Below are 16,052 nucleotides of genomic sequence, written 5' to 3'. Positions count from 1 at the left end.
ATACTGGCTGTTGGGGATCAGATGTACTTTCAGAATGATGGCTACTCACCGTAGGCCAGATATGTCTTTAATAACTTTATATGTTAATTTCTCTTGTTTTTTTTTTAAAAGCTCTGTTGTGATTATTATTGTACAGCTTTTAAGCTTTTTCTCAATTGCTCTTATGTTGATAATGTTTTTCTTTCTCAGACCTCCGCTTCAGTTCTAGCAGAAGAATTACATAAAGTGTAAGCCTGCATTCCACACTTCTCCTATAACTGTGTCATAGTGACTAACATACTTGTTTGATACAATTCAGAATTAACTTCATACTCTGATCTGTTTGAAAAATTACTCTAAACTCTATTTGCTTTTTTCTGTTAGCCTGTGTTTGTTTAGTCTCCAAACATTGCATGTTTTTGTTGCTATTGTAGGAAGAGCCTGGCAAATGTTCCTTCATTTGGTTATTGGTGATTATGTGGAAGAGGCCATTGTGTTTTCAGAGTAGTGGGACGAAGTTAGTGCTTGTTGTGGCTCTTCTGCACTAGCCCTGTGACAGTACCCTGTACCCCAGGATATGCGTTGTTGTCTGGTGCATAACTACAGATACGGCTCAGTTGTTTGCAGAGATCTCTAATCTGGGTTTGATGCCAGACTTCTTAATGTATAAAACAGTGGATCTTTCTGTGTATCCATCTGTGTATTTGTGATTGAGTTTGTGCTGATCCTCCTGCCTTAGCCTCTTGAGTACAGGTGTGAGCCATCATCCTGCTATGAAAAAGGTCTATTTTGGACTGCAGGAATACAAGTCTGATGACCCAGATTTTATCCTCTGGTCTCACATGCTGGAAGGAGGAAGCAGACTTTCGCAAGTTGTCTTCTGCCACACACACTTGTGCGCACACACATTGTCTTCTGTCACACACGCATGTGCATGCACCCACACACTGTCTTCTGTCACACATGCACTCAGACACACACTGTCTTCTGTCATGTACACACGTGCACACAGTCCTCTGGCGCACGCACGCGTACATACACAAACACTGTCTTCTGTCATGCACGCACACACAGTCTTACGCATGCACACACATTGTCTTCTGTCACACATGCACGTGCACACACACGCATGCACACTTGATATTTTAGGGTGCTATGCTTTGTGACAGTTACTCTTAGACTAAGAGTGTAGAAAGAGAAACTTCAGTTATGTGAAACTTAGTTAAGATTATTCTTTCTAGGTAATTCTCAGTCCTTTGGTAATGCTTATTAAAAGCACAAATGTATTTTCTTTTTGAAGGATTGCAGAAAAGGACAAGCAGCTAAAGCAGACTGAAGATTCTTTAGCAAGTGAACATGACCACTTAGCAAGCAAAGAGGAGGAGCTCAAGGTACAGTAACTCAGCTTCTGCTGCGGTATTTTATAGGACTCAGATTGAATACTGTAGTCAGTATGTGTTATGTAAAGGATGACAAAGGCTCTGGAATGCATCACAAAGTGCTTCTTATTTCTGAGCTATAAATACTTTATCTCTGAGAGGAAAAACCCAAAAGGTTTTACTCAAATGATGCATTTCATAACAATTTCAGAAATTTGGCAAGTAACAGAAATTGATGATCTTCCTTTTTGTTTTAGGAAATTTGTAATTTGAGACTTTTGCCTAACACTTAAAGTAGGACAGATATGCTGCCACAAGTTTAAAGTAAATTCTATCAAACTCTTTTAATACTGTGTACTTTTCTCTTGCTCTAGGATATACAGAATATGAATTTCTTATTGAAAGCTGAAGTGCAGAAATTGCAGTCCCTGGCTAATGAGCAGGTAGGTTGGTTTTACTTATTTACCTCTGCAGAATTTTGATTTGCCTTTTCTTGTTTGTTTGAGGCTGTGAGCCCAGCTTTCTGTGTATAAATACTGTCTATAATGGTTACTTATGTTTGGCTTAGGGATGTATTATTGAGATCCTCTGACAGACCACCTAGATGTCACCTATTCATATTGGAATGTTCATATGATACAATGAATTCCTCATTTCTGAGATAGAAGAGATTGTTAAAACAGTCTTAATGTACTGCTTGCTTAGTGTTTTCCTTTTAATGTATAAAAGTGAAACTTTTTATTAGGAAAAATTGACCTCTGAGAAGTAAAAACTAATGGACAATAATAAGACAAAGAAGCACATAGTTTTGTTATCTTTAACTCAAATGTATGGAAATACAGTTTTTGAATGGACAGATAATAGTTTTATGGTTTTCTCAGAAATAATAAGGTTTTCCCTTTATTCTGCACACAGGCCGCTGCAGTGCATGAGGTAGAGAAGATGCAGAAGAGGTGAGTGCTCCATTCTGTGCAGAGAAACTGGTGCTCACATCCATGTGCCTCGCCGCTTCAGCTGAGGCTGACCGGCTGCACTGGTGGTAACTGCTGCTCTTCTCCTTGTAGCATCTATGTAAAGGATGACAAAATACGAGTGCTTGAGGAGCAGCTGCAGCGTCAGATTGCAAGCAAAATGGAAGAATTTAAGGTGTGTGGTTAAGCTTGTGAACTCAGCTTTCTCAGAACAACTTCTTATGAGTTTAGTTATAATGACTAAAAATGCTGTTTATTAACACAGCCATTTGGAAACATTATTTCCTTAGTTTATGTGGTGACTTAGTAATTTTTTTTGTTTTTGTTTTGTTTTGTTTTTCGAGGCAGGGTTTCTCTGTACCTTTGGAGCTTGTCCTGGAACTAGCTCTTGTAGACCAGGCTGGCCTTGAACTCACAGAGATCCGCCTGCTTCTGCCTCTGCCTCCTGAGTGCTGGGATTAAAGGTGTGCACTACTACCTGGCTGTGAATAGTGAATTTTTAGTAGATTTTTTTTTTCGAGACAGGGTTTCTCCGTAGTTTTTGGTTCCTGTCCTGAAACTAGCTCTTGTAGACCAGGCTGGCCTCGAACTCCCAGAGATCCGCCTGCCTCTGCCTCCCTAGTGCTGGGATTAAAGGCGTGCGCCACTACCGCCTGGCTTAGACTTTTATCTTTAAATAAATGTTTGAAATTTATTTTGCCCCAAGCATTCCTTGGCAATCTTTAAATGAGTACTTTATATTTGTGCACAGTTTTTGATGTCTACGCTGTTGCTGAGGTGCTAATCTCTGTTGAGCTCTGAACTTTTATGTATGTGTTATCTGAGGTCCTATGGTCATTCAGTCCCAAAGAATCACACAGAGGTCTACATTATTTATAAGTTGATTGGCCCATTAACTCAGGCTTCTTATTAACTAATTCTTATAACTTACATTAGCCCATAATTCTTGTCTTGGTACCTTTTTTGGTGAGGCAGTCACATCTTGCTTCCTCTGTGGCTGGGTCAGGACTGCAGAAAGAGCTTTCCTTTTCCCAGAATTCTACTTTTCTAGTTGCTCCCCCTTCCTGCCTGGTTGTCCCCCCTATACTTCTTGCCTGGCTATTGGCCAATTAGCGCTTTTTAAAAATAAAATTGACAGGGTACAAACCATTGTCCCACAGCATGCATGTATGTAATTGCAGCATTGCTATGAACAGTATGGGGTTGCTTGTTGAAAATCTCAATTCAAATGATTACTGCCTTTCTCTTTCTCAAAAAGTAAATTGGGTTTTATCCCTCCAGATTCTGAACGACCAGAACAAAGCATTACAGTTGGAAGTTCAGAAGCTACAGGCTGCTGTTTCTCAACAGGTGAGGGTTTCCGTGTATTGTAAGAAGGTCTAGTGAGAAACCAACTGATGGAGAAATTGTGCTAAAGTTAGATGTGTCTTCCCATTGCACCTGCCCATTTTGTGCTTACCAGGTTTCAGAATTAAAGTTTTGTGTCTCTGAGATGAAGCAAATGTTAATCTTTTCATTAAGTATTTTACGAAAAGAAAGAAAAGTCTGTTTTTGGAGCCTTAATCATTTTATACAGGCAATATGTTTTCTCAAAAGGAGTGTGGTTTGCAACTTTGGAGCATTTTGAAATTGCTGACATTTCTTTGTCCTTTCACTTAGTCTTTCACACCACTGTTGTACTAAACGAGCTCTTAGAATTGAGTGACAAAACTTAAATATATTGCTTAGTCTCATTTTTTTGCATATAGGCCACATCCGAGTCCTTTCTTTTGTTTAAAATATGTGTGTATGTGTGTGTACACGTGTCTGCGTACATATGTATATAGTAGCAATTAGGATGATAAGGAATACGCACACACATGCTCCTTTTACAATATATACACCACATATTCTTAAAAAGTAACATATGTATGTGTACACACACACACACACACGCTCCCAGTCATCTAACTTACCAATATCTGTCTTCCTAATGAATGACACTGCTTCATAAGCCAACCTCTAGTGGTGTCTTTTCTCTGCTGCTTCCCTGGTGTTGCTTTTACCTTTTTCTCACATAAACCCCTCAAGTTATAATTGTACAAAATATTCTCGGAGCTGGCTAGATAGCTCAGCAGATAAAAGTGTTTTCTACCGCCGGGCGGTGGTGGCGCACGCCTTTAATCCCAGCACTCGGGAGGCAGAGGCAGGCGGATCTCTGTGAGTTCGAGACCAGCCTGGTCTATAGAGCTAGTTCCAGGACAGGCTCCAAAGCCACAGAGAAACTCTGTCTCGAAAAACAAAACAAAACAAAAAAAAAAAAAAAAAAGTGTTTTCTACCCATCCATGAGTGACTTGTATGCTTATTTTAAAACTTAATATGTGCCTGAGGCCTTTGTCTTCGCAAGTCAGGACAGCTTGTCATTTGCTTTAAACATGTATCTAGTGCGCACAGATAGAGAACAGCTTGCAGTGTAGATGAGGAATCAGTTCTCCACCATGTGGGCCTCAAGGGTTGAACCTGGGCATTAGCTTGGCGACAGGCACACTCACTTCTGGGCCGTCCTCCAGCCTTACTCTTCGACAACTTGCAGTCGCCTTTCTATTTTCACTGACTGTGAAATAAGAGATAAAGAAAGTGTCCCTAAGTTTCTTTTCATTTCCACCTTTCTTTAACCTCCCCCTTCCTGTCCAGCAGTTAGAATTCCAAATGACAGTTAAGAGAGAATGAGTTTGTGATGTAAGATTTCCCTCTCTCTTGCCGATGGTTTTATTCTGGAGGAAGAGGTTGAACTTATTGAAGGAGAAGCCGGTAACATCGCCATGTTGTTGTTTCTTCAGGTGTAGGAAGGCAAAGGCCAGAGCCCCAGGTACGGGAGTGTGCTCAGACACTGAGGAGAGGGAGGCTGAGTGTGTGCAGGTTTGCGGCTCACTAGCTAATGCCTAGGGTGGCTGGGCGTGCTTGCAGATGTGATAGCCGAGCAGCAGCATGCCTTTATTTTTGCTCCAGAAGGTTTTTAAGAGTTGTGATCAGGGTTACTAAGTAAAAATCATGGGAAATTGCTTTTCTTTCCCTGACACCTATTCATGATCATACTGAATTATTGAAGGTTTGGGTTTATCGTGCTGGAGCAAGTAATAGGACTGGATTAGGATGATAAAGAATGTAGTAAAATAAAAATGTTGGTCAGTATTTGAACCAAAGAACCAGCGTACTTAACTAATTACGATTTTATTGGGAAGTTGAGTTCGTTGAGTGTTTGTTGAGTGTACACTAGATATTTATGTCTATGCTGAGGCTCTGAAGGTGCTTGGAACTTGATTCTTGGCTTGAGGCTATGACTTAATGTGCAGATAGCCGTGTATAGAAGAAAAGCATGGTGAGTTAGATTATTGAGCTGTGTCTAGGTTTACAGTAAGATTTCATTTGAAGAGTGGAAAGGTAACATGGGACAGCTTAGCCAGGAGTTTGCTGAACAGTGAGGGGCCGTGGCTGAGAGAAAACTCAACAGCATGCTGGTGTACAGCAGGAACATGCAGAGATGCTGTGTGAACGCAGAGAATAGGGGTGGGGCTAGAGAAAGACTTGCTAGGGCCTAATTAGGAAAAGCTTTGTTCATTGTGTAAGGCTTGTGACTCCGATGTAACCATGAAGATCATTGCAAGGATGGACAAACATTTACTCTACGTGTGAGAGAACTCACAGTGATGGAAGTGAGGTGTCTGAAGGTAGGAGTCAGAGAAGCAGTAGGATCCAGTGAGAGCCTAGGACAACTAAATAGTTAAGGCACAGGTAAGCTGGGCTTTATAGTGTTGTCTGTTTTGTAAGGTGGGGTTCATTGATACAAATGCGGATTAAAGACTTTCCATGAGAGCTTTAAGTTTTTAAAAAGTAACCTGTCAGAGTTGTTTCTACACCATCATACTGATGTAATCTGCGAATTTCTTATCTCCTTTTTTTCATAATGGAACAATTTTTCCTCATTGGGACACCTTTCCTTTGCAGCTAACAAAACAATTTTTATGAAGTACAGACAGAATTTAGGGCATTGTTGTGTTCAGGATGAGTAAAGATGAGGACCTGCATTTAGGCACCAAAGAGAAGGGAATGATGTAAAAATATAGAAGAGGTGGAATCTTAGGCCTCAGATTTTGCAGTGGAACAAAAAATTTTCAAAAAAAAAGTTTTATTTTTGAAAATGAGTATAATGAGATAGACTTAAAAAATTGGAAATGAACAGAATTGGGAGATTGTTTAATGAGGTATGGATAGAAAACTCCAGACCTGTTTGGCCAGATACTAAATTGCCTGAGTAAGAATGTGGAGGGAGAAAGCTTTGCTTCCATACGTATATTAGTAACCCCAGACATTTGTAGGTGAGCACATGCTAGGTTCTAGGACTGAAAGGTCAAGTGCGTATGACCAGTTTTAATGTCATGTTTTCCATGCTTTATAAGGAGATGTATTGTGTACTGCTTCTGCAGTGCACACGCACTTTTTAATATAGTCTCTGTTGTGGTCTGGTAACTTTTATTATATCTATCTACTTGTTCAAATCCCACTGATTATAAACAAGATTTATGCAATTGAATTTGTGTTAAGACTTCAGTGTTGGTTGGGGTAAAACAGTTGAAAAAAGGAAAGGCCACGCCTGATGGTGGTGGCGCATGCCTTTAATTCCAGCACGAGGGAGGCAGAGGCAGGCGGATCTCTGAGAGTTCGAAGCCAGCCTGGTCTACAAGAGCTAGTTCCAGGACAGGCCTGAAAACTACAGAGAAACCCTGTCTCAAAAAAACCAAACCAAACCAACCAACCAAACAAACAAAAAAACCCCAAAAAACAACAACAAAAAAGGAAACGGTCTCTTGTGACTTTAGCCTTTAAATGCCTAAATTTTTTTATATTTGAGGAAATCTTTCCATTGTCACTTAGTGACTGAAAATTACCCTTAGGTTGCTGATGCCACGTCCCTCCTTTTGTATCCTGGACCTAGATGTTTTTTTCTGCTCCTTTGATTAAAAAATTTGTAATTGTTAAATTTAGTCCTCAAGGAAGGACTAAATTTTGGAATTACTTAGAATCCTGAAGTATTTCCACAGAATCTTTTTCTAAATTAATCTTCTTTTTTGAAATTATTTTTATTGAGCTATATATTTTTCTCTGCTCCCCTCTCTTCCTCTCCCTCTCCCTTTTCCTTTCCAGTCTACCCTCTCTCATGGTCCCCATGCTCCCAGTTTACTCAAGAGATCTTGTTTTTTCTACTTCCCATGTAGATTAGATCCATGTATGTCTCTCTCAGGATCTTCTTTGTTGTCTAGGTTCTCTGGGATTGTGAATTGTAAACTAATTTTATCTTCTGCAAACTTGGTAGAATTAAGCCTTTTTGTTGTTTTTGTTTTTAGCCTAATAAAGATATTATGGAACAAATGGAAAAATGGTAAGAGTTTAACTTTTCATTACTTTAGTGACTCATTCCTACCAAATTTGTGGTGACAGAATAGTTAGCTGTAATAATCTAGGTTCTTAAAGTTCTATTTGTGTTTTGTGGTAGAAAAGGGTGTTCTGGACTGTGGTTTAGTCAGGGTTACTGCATGGTATGTTTGTGGGTGTCATGTGATATGGATTGACTTGTTCAGGCAGTTGTCATCCATATATTACCTGAGCATGTTTTAATTATTGGTGAGGAGTCCACCTTAACACCATGATTGAGATCCTCAGAAATCTTTCTAGAATGAAAAGTTCATAATGAATGAGGAACAGAGGGGCTGATCTATGTAAAATACTTAGGAGTGATATTTACCTTGATCAAGTAGTTCATACATATGTTTTAAATTTATAATTTCAGCATTCAAGAAAAAGATGAAAAGTTAAAGACGGTAGAAGAATTACTTGAAACTGGACTCATTCAGGTGGCCACGAAAGAGGAGGAGCTTAATGTAAAGCATTTTCCAGCTTGTTTTCCTTGTGTCATTTTGTCAGTATGGAGTGTTTCTCTGATTGTGTGCTGTATGTTACAAGTTCAGGAAAAATTTCATTTAATTTAAATGGTAGTTCTTTAAAAACTGAAAATGGGTAGATGATTGTAGTATTCACCACCTCAGTTAGATAGATGCTGTCACTACAGTTTGTAGTGTGTGTGTTCCTCTGGCACCCGTGTTCAGATTATAACCAGCAGACATCCTAAGTCTGCGACTGGCTGTGGGGTGAGCAAGTCAGGTACAACTGCTCTGTGCTCACTGCCCCTTACTAAATTAACACGGACCTTTGGGAAAGTAGATTAAAAGATGTAATTGAATTTATAACTGCTGTGGCTTAGCTGAGAAATAGCACTCTGGGTCTTTGAGGGTGTCGGCACTTCAGTGGAAATGTATGTGGTGATAACTGAATTTCAGAATGGTTGACTAACTATCAGGTTATAGGGAAAAGGGTAGAAGAGGAAGAATAGACTAGCTTAGTTTGAACTAGCGAGTGTTTTAAGAATAAAAAAGTATGTTGTGCTTATGGTTTTAAAACAGGCCATAAGAACAGAAAACTCAACCCTGACGAAAGAAGTTCAAGAATTAAAGGCCAAGCAGAGTGACCAGGTAATTCATATTGTGTAATGCATACTGTTGATCCTACACATTTCTCCTTATAGTAGGCACAGCTGGTGCTTGAATTGCAACACCCAGTTGTTTCTTTTCCAAGGCTGAATCTTTCAATTAAACTTTTAATCAATGAATCATTAGTGACTTGAGTGGAAATAGAAGCTGCTGTTTATTGAAAACTGTCTGCATGCTAGGTAGGCACTCTATGAACTACTCCAAATAGGATTTCATTTTTTTCTTTATCTAGTTAAATTTACTTATATTTTATGTATATGAGTGTTTTGCTTGTATGTGTTCCCATGCATCACGTGCAGGCAGTGCCTCTTAGAGGTCAGTAGAGGGCATCAGATGTCCTGGGTCTGGAGTTTGAGATGGTTGTGAGCAGCTACGTGGGTGCTAGATACTGAACTTGGGTTCTCTGAAAGAGTAGCCAGTGCTTTCAACTTTTGAGCCATCCCTCCAGCCCAACTTTTTTTTTTATTTAAAAAAAAAAATATTGCCAGGTGGTGGTGGCGCACACCTTTAATTCCAGCACTCAGGAGGCAGAGGCAGGCGGATCTCTGTGAGTTCGAGGCCAGCCTGGGCTACAAGAGCTAGTTCCAGGACAGGAACCAAAAAGCTACAGAGAAACCCTGTCTTGAAAAAATCCCCCCCCCCCAATTTATTGTTATTGTTGGTGTTGCTCTTTGTGGGATATATGAAGGTTCAAATGTACCAGGGATCGCTTGTGGAGGTCACAGGACAACTTAGGAAGTGCTCTCTCCATTCACATTCATGTACGTCATCAGGCTTGGGTGACAAGCATTTACCCTCTGAGCCATCTTGCTGGCCGTTTTCTTTTCTTTTTTTTTAATACAACAATAAAGGGTTTTGACTACATATATAAATGAAGTCTAATGACGGCAAAAAGACTACAAGAATTGAGACAATTTCTTAGGTGTAATTTTTTCACCTGGTTAGAATGACTAAGTAATTAAGCATTTATCTAATGATTATTCTTCTGGGCCATGCTCAAGTCTGCTTATTTTCACAATGTTCCTCACTTTTACCATTATGATGTTAAGAAAATCTAGAATTTCTGGGCTTTCTTTTTCCTTTTTGATTTGAATTTGTATAATAACAAATTTAAGGAATATGTATATTTCTCTGACTCACTCATAATTTTAAAAGTTACTAAATTATGCATCTTTCTATTTCTAGGTTTCTTTTGTGTCTCTAGTTGAAGAGCTTAGGAGAGTGTAAGTGATAACATTGTTATAAATTTTTTTTACTTATTTTTTTAGTGCTATTAAATGGAGTTTTATTTATTTGTAATAGTTGACATACATTATTACATCTCTATCTATCCATCCATATCTATCTCTCTGCCTACCTACCTACCTACCTACCTATCTTCTATAAGTGACATACATTCTCCCCTACTTCCCCCTATTTTTCACCCTCTCTGCCTTTCTAGTTCAGTCTGGCCGGGGTTTTCCCTACTACTTGGGCCTGGTGTCTTAACTCCTGCTGCTTTTCTGTCACCTTCCTGAGGACTGAGATAGTGTATACACCACTCCTGACTCAGTTGAACCTGCATTCTAGAATTTCTATCAGTGAACTAAGGGAGATTAGCAGTGCTATCCAAATTGAAAGATTTCATCTTTTTAAAATCCATTTTCATAATTGATTCTTTTTTTATGTGACATCAATTGTTAATTTTCCGTGTTTAGCAAAAGCTATTACAGATGAGCTTATGTTGCACAGAGATACAGTTTCGAGCATGCGTTCCCCTTGCAAGGTACCTACCAGCTTTGATGTCATATTGTGTAGTAAGCTCAAAGTCCTATAAGCCCATGTCCTTGGATGGAGCTTGATCCTCCCTGGTGTTGGGATTTTAATGGCGCACATGGTGGGTGTCCTGTGTATTTTGAAGCACACCACCATCTTCTTGTATGCACAGATTTCTAGTAGCTGTTGATTACATTCTTCCTGAAAGGAGTGTTAAGTATTTTCTCTGCTTGTCTGTGAAGTTGGGTACTGTTTCACTTTCAATGAAGGAGTTGGCTTGGAGAGTTCTCATGCCATGGTGCTGTTTTTATGCTTAGTTGGTGGGTCTCAGCCGTTTCTAGTCAAGTTAATATTTGATTTGTTTGTTTAAGGATCCATGAGAAAGATGGACAGATCAAGTCTGTGGAAGAGCTTCTAGAAGTTGAACTTCTCAAAGTTGCTAATAAGGAGAAAACTGTTCAGGTATTAGGAGAGAGAACAGTGTCTGGGCTTTCTGTTCAACTCGAGTTAATACCATTTGATTCCATGTGTTTATATGTTGTCAACTTCAGTGTGTTTTCCATTGTCCAATCTTGTCTGTTTTATCATTGTCAAGGCTTTGAAACAGGAAATAGAGGTTCTAAAAGAAGAAATAGGAAATGCCCAGCTTGAAAAGGCTCACCAGGTAAAAATCCCAGAGCCACAGCATGACAGACTCAGTAGTGCCTATGTTATATATGAGCTACTTTAAATTTGGTTCTTCTTGCTATTCAGAAAAGCCCTTTAATAGCTTACTACAAGTATATTTATTTATATTCCTTTTTAAAACCTTTTACTAAGGCCCTCTTCTAGAACAAGTTCTCTGTATTTAGTGTTTCATTTTAAAATGCAAAATACAGAACACTGGTAAAACAAACTGCATGGACCAGAATGTGTTGTTATAGAATGTGTATTCATCCTCTGAATGTAGCAAAAAGAAAAAAAAATGAGTTTCCTTGGAGATTCTAGAAGTAGACTTTACTTGGTAGATGGGTTTTATTAAATTTTATCTGATAAGTCTTCATTAAAATGATGAGATTGTGTGGAAGAGATGATTTGTTCATCCATTGGATTAATGCAACAGCCTGTCAAAGCCCCATGCTAGGATTGGAGATAGTGTTTTGTGACTGAACCTTCATGAGAGGCTCCTTCTGAGGAGCTGACATCTGAATCAAGGCCATGAGTGAATGGGATACAGTGTTAGATTGCCAGTGACTTTCTAGAAAGGAAGCCCAGGGCTGGGGAAGGTAAAGTGCTCATTGTACCAGCACAGGATTAGAATTCAGATCTCCAGCTTTTCTGTAAAAGCTGAGCATGGCAGTACACAGCTGGAGGATAGAAACAGGAAGATCTTAGGACCTCCCTGGCCAGTCAGGTTAACCAGATCCAAGCGTCAGGTTCAGTAAAGAGACTGTTTCAGAAAATAACGTGAAGAGCAGTAGATGAGTGTAGATTCACCATGATGACCTCTGCCTCTTGCACATTTGTGGATGCATGCACATTTCAATCATAAACAAATAACATACATAAATAAGTAAGAAATTAAGGAAAACACAGAACACTGTAGAGCAAACATTCCTGAGGACCAGGCTGGAAAATTCTGATAGTGCATGGAAGTGTGTGGAGATGGGAAGACTCATGTTCTTAACTGTGGCGATACCTCTTTAACCTCTTTATGCAGGTGTGCTATTTATAATAATCACTGTTACTTTGGCCCTGCCCTGTTATTATTTACTTTGTTAGTTTAACTGTCACTGGAACTAGAAGAGGTTAAATGTAAACTCATCTAATTTTGGCATGGACAATTTAGCTTCGAATTTATATTTTGAAGTATACACATTATAAAGATTTACAACATAAAGCTTGATTAGTTTAGAGAAAGAATTTTGAATTGCTTTTTCTGTCCTTTGTGTTTTAGTTATCTGTCACCTCTCAAGTTCAGGAGCTTCAGAACTTGTAAGTAACATTTATCTCATTTTCCTATAAATATCTCTTTTCTATAAGTTAAATTTAATGAAAATTGTAGCTTTTTTATAATTTGATTTCGTTGTTCTGGAAAATACTGAGTTTTTTCAAAAGTCCTTAGGATTTTTGTTTTTGTTTTTTGTAAGTCTTTGGTTCTCATCATATTTTAACAGCTACTAGTTTTTTTGTGGGAAGGAGGTGGTGGTATGAAAATCCCTATTCTTTGGAGTTATAATCGTAGTATACCTTAAATGGAGATGTTGCTTCTTGCATATTTTAATTACCATGTAAAACTGGCCATGGAATTGACACCTGAGCTGGTTTGCTAAGCTGTGTGAATTTCCTGATACTGCCTAGATGGGATGGTGTCGGATAAGAGTAGAGCTCCATTAATTCCTCCATTCTCTATGTTCAGTGATAGCTTGACTTTGCTTATCTTACCCTTTTTAATTTTATATCTCAAATCTTGTATTCCTTTATATTAAAATGGTTTGTAGAAATATTTATTTCTACAGTAGTACAGTAGATGTGGACTACAAAAACACCTGGGTATTTAAGATCATGTAAAATTTTTACTTGTCCCTCTTAATAACTTGCCAGATTAAGAGGCAAGGAAGAAGAGGTGAACACCATGAAGGCTGCGTTAGAAGACAAAGACAGAGCTCTGACAGATAGAGGAAAATGGATACAGGTGAGAAGCTGCAGACAGCAGTGAGAGCAACCCTTTCTCTGATAGTTGAGTATCAATTCATATCTATTCTTTTTAAGGATCTTCAAGAAGAGAACGAATCTTTAAAGGCTCATGTTCAGGAGGTGGCGCTGCCTGCTTTGTCAGAGGTACAGTAGAAACGAGTGCTAGGGAAACAGTGCATCCCTGTAACACTCTAGAGAGTAAGAGGGGAGATCTTCTCAGTTTGTGTGTTATTGCTCTTGTTAACTTTTATTACTGTCAAGCCAAGTTTAACTGCCTGATTTGTCAAGCTAATATTGTAAGCATTTCTTTCTCCTTTCTTTGTCAGATAGACTTCAGGCTTATGCTTAACTGTGCTGCTTATTCGGTACACTAATCCAGGATCCCGGAACTCACTCTGTAGACCAGGCTGGCTTCCAACTCAGAGATCCTCTTGACTCTGCCTCCCAAGTGCTGGGATTAAAGGCCTGCACTGCCACCACATGGTTTAAAAAAATACTTTTTAAAAGATAAGTGTGATCAGGAAAACTCATTCCTCCTAGGCTTGTTGGCTCACACCTGTGATCCCATCCCCTGGAAGGCTGAAGTAGAAGAGTCACTGTGGGCTTGAGCCAGCCTGGGCTACATAGTGAGCTCTGCTTCAAAAATCTACAGAAAGGGATAAATAAACAACCTAATCTTAAATTTAGCATGATTATATTTTTATTTTATAGTTGGGTATAATGTCGGCATGCATTTGTTTTGGTGATGATTTGTTTTGATGCTAACATTAAAAGGTAAATCTGTTTCTTAGGTGTGTTCCACACCACGGTTTGAAGAACTTGAAAATATGTAAGTATGCTTTTAGCTAGTATTTTGATGAGGTGTGCCATAATGTGCTTAAAATTAATTTTTATGGGTCTCTGATTTCATGGTCATTGATTTCGTGGTCAAGTATTAATTATAGTCTAGAGACAGATAAGAGAAATTCCTGCTTGCTGAGTAGTAAAGCAGAGACCCTTTAAATGTTTAAGAATACCTAAAGACTTGCCCATTTTCTCCAGTATTCTTTCTGCAAATATAGACGTTTTCCACAAACAAATTGTTCAATTATTATAAAGAGGAAATCAGTTGATTTCCATTTAATCAGTAAATAATCCTAGCCATAACTGATCGTGGCCATATCATAATTGTACTTGCTTTTAGGAAGCATGGATCTTGTCAAGCTAGTTCCATGCTGAATAATAAAAATATCACCACCACTTAGATCTGCCTTCTTAGGTGTTCATACCAGAATAGTATTATAGCATTGTTTTTATCCTGCAAAAGTCATTATTTTTTGAGACAGAGTCTCACTTTGTTGCCCAGGCTGGCTTCAGACTTACTCAGTAGATCACCACCACACCCAATAAATGTTTTCTTCCTTCCTTCCTTCCTTCCTTCCTTCCTTCCTTCCTTCCTTCCTTCCTTCCTTCCTTCCGTTTTTGTTTTTGTTTTTGTTTTTGTTTTTGTTTTTGTTTTGAGACAAGGTGTCCCTGTCTAGCTTTGGAGCCTGTCCTGGAACTAGCTCTTGCAAACCAGGCTGGCTTCAAACGCACAGAGATCCGCCTGCCTCTCCCTCACGAGTGCTGAGTTTATAGGCGTGCACTACCACCACCCAGCTCACAGTTGTTTTTCTTAAACTACACCACAAATTAAAGAATTAAAACTAGGTCCCATGTTTTTGGAGAATCACTTTGAACATTCATTGTATGTGTACATGTGGTTTTGTGAGCATGGCGCGTGTGTGTAGGCTACAGGGACAACTTACAGGAATCAGTTTTCTCCCTCAGCCATGTTGCTGTGAATCGAATAGAGGTTGTCAGGCTTGTTGTCAAGTGCCTCCACTTGTTTGATGGGCCATCTCATTGGCCAGAGGAGGATTATTTTTGAGAGCTTTTTCTTTGGCAGGATATCCGTCAGCATTGATTGACATTTGTTTAAGAAGAGCCTTCTTTGAACAGTGTCTTTAAGATTATGAAGATTGCAGGTTGTGTTTTTGAATACAAGGGACTGGCTTTCTGGGCATCATGATTGTGTATGTATTTATAGACTGAGTAGCTGTCAGGATATTTCTCTCTCATCTTCTAGTAGGAGCTTAGAGATACATTTATGGCCTCTTATAATCACTAAACTATATAGTTTTAGGATTATTTTTATCCTTAATTTTTCTTGACCTGCCCTGTTTTTACCTTTTAAAGACAGGGTCCCACTGTGTAGCATTGAGTGGCCTGGGGCTTAGACGATCTCCCTGTGTCTGCCTCCTAAGTTCTGGGACCTATAGGTGTGCACAGTGGTTCTTGACCCTTCCTTTGGTAAATAATAGACTTTATTTGGGGAGAAGCCCTTTTAGATCTCCAGAAAAGATTGAGAAGTCTAGTTTCCATATTACCACTCCCGTTTCCTCCTGTTACTAACATGTCAACATCGATGCAGTATACCCCTTACCTCCGCTGAACAAAAAGCTATGGTTGTTAGCAGCGGAACACTGTGTTTTCCATTAGCTCTCAGCAAAAGTTTAAGAACAATGCATCATCACTGTGTCACGCAGGGCAAGTTTTCCTCTCCTTCAAGGATCCCTCTTGTTAACCTTTTCATCCCTGCCTTCTTCCCCTCCCCATTCACTCTCCAGCCAGTATCTCCCTTGAGACCTGGCGTGCATGGACTGCCTTCCTCTATAAGATCACCTTCTCC

General features: G+C 39.1%; 1 protein-coding gene and 1 long non-coding RNA gene across 11 annotated transcripts in view; one reads left to right on the top strand and one right to left on the bottom strand.

Annotated features, from left to right (window-relative positions):
• Positions 1-16,052, top strand: part of Ktn1 (kinectin 1) — a 78,740-nt gene that overhangs the window by 26,214 nt on the left and 36,474 nt on the right. For 7 of the 10 annotated variants that reach the window (XR_001229512.1, XR_001229510.1, XR_001229511.1 and 4 more), the window contains exons 12-27: positions 190-227; positions 1,280-1,370; positions 1,733-1,801; positions 2,274-2,311; positions 2,423-2,504; positions 3,611-3,679; positions 7,712-7,746; positions 8,155-8,245; positions 8,825-8,893; positions 10,097-10,134; positions 11,038-11,128; positions 11,262-11,330; positions 12,603-12,640; positions 13,250-13,340; positions 13,418-13,486; positions 14,134-14,171. Coding sequence is in view for 7 of the 10 variants with exons in the window: in XM_005371325.3 (XP_005371382.1) it covers positions 190-227; positions 1,280-1,370; positions 1,733-1,801; positions 2,274-2,311; positions 2,423-2,504; positions 3,611-3,679; positions 7,712-7,746; positions 8,155-8,245; positions 8,825-8,893; positions 10,097-10,134; positions 11,038-11,128; positions 11,262-11,330; positions 12,603-12,640; positions 13,250-13,340; positions 13,418-13,486; positions 14,134-14,171 (1,016 nt within the window). In the remaining 3 variants the exon portion in view is untranslated. The remainder of the gene's footprint in view (positions 1-189; positions 228-1,279; positions 1,371-1,732; positions 1,802-2,273; positions 2,312-2,422; positions 2,505-3,610; positions 3,680-7,711; positions 7,747-8,154; positions 8,246-8,824; positions 8,894-10,096; positions 10,135-11,037; positions 11,129-11,261; positions 11,331-12,602; positions 12,641-13,249; positions 13,341-13,417; positions 13,487-14,133; positions 14,172-16,052) is intronic. The other 3 variants (XM_013355210.2, XM_026778094.1, XM_013355213.1) reach the window with 1 other exon arrangement.
• On the bottom strand, positions 2,176-5,001 carry LOC113455763. Its single transcript, XR_003376737.1, has 2 exons — positions 4,862-5,001; positions 2,176-2,425 (listed from the first exon to the last, which is right to left on the bottom strand). It is a non-coding gene; the product is annotated as an uncharacterized LOC113455763 (long non-coding RNA).

Source organism: Microtus ochrogaster, unplaced genomic scaffold (genome assembly GCF_000317375.1).
Source record: "Microtus ochrogaster isolate Prairie Vole_2 unplaced genomic scaffold, MicOch1.0 UNK105, whole genome shotgun sequence".
NCBI lineage: Eukaryota > Metazoa > Chordata > Mammalia > Rodentia > Cricetidae > Microtus > Microtus ochrogaster.
The sequence above is the reverse complement of the archived record's forward strand: the minus strand, read 5'-3'. Positions and strand labels throughout refer to the sequence as shown.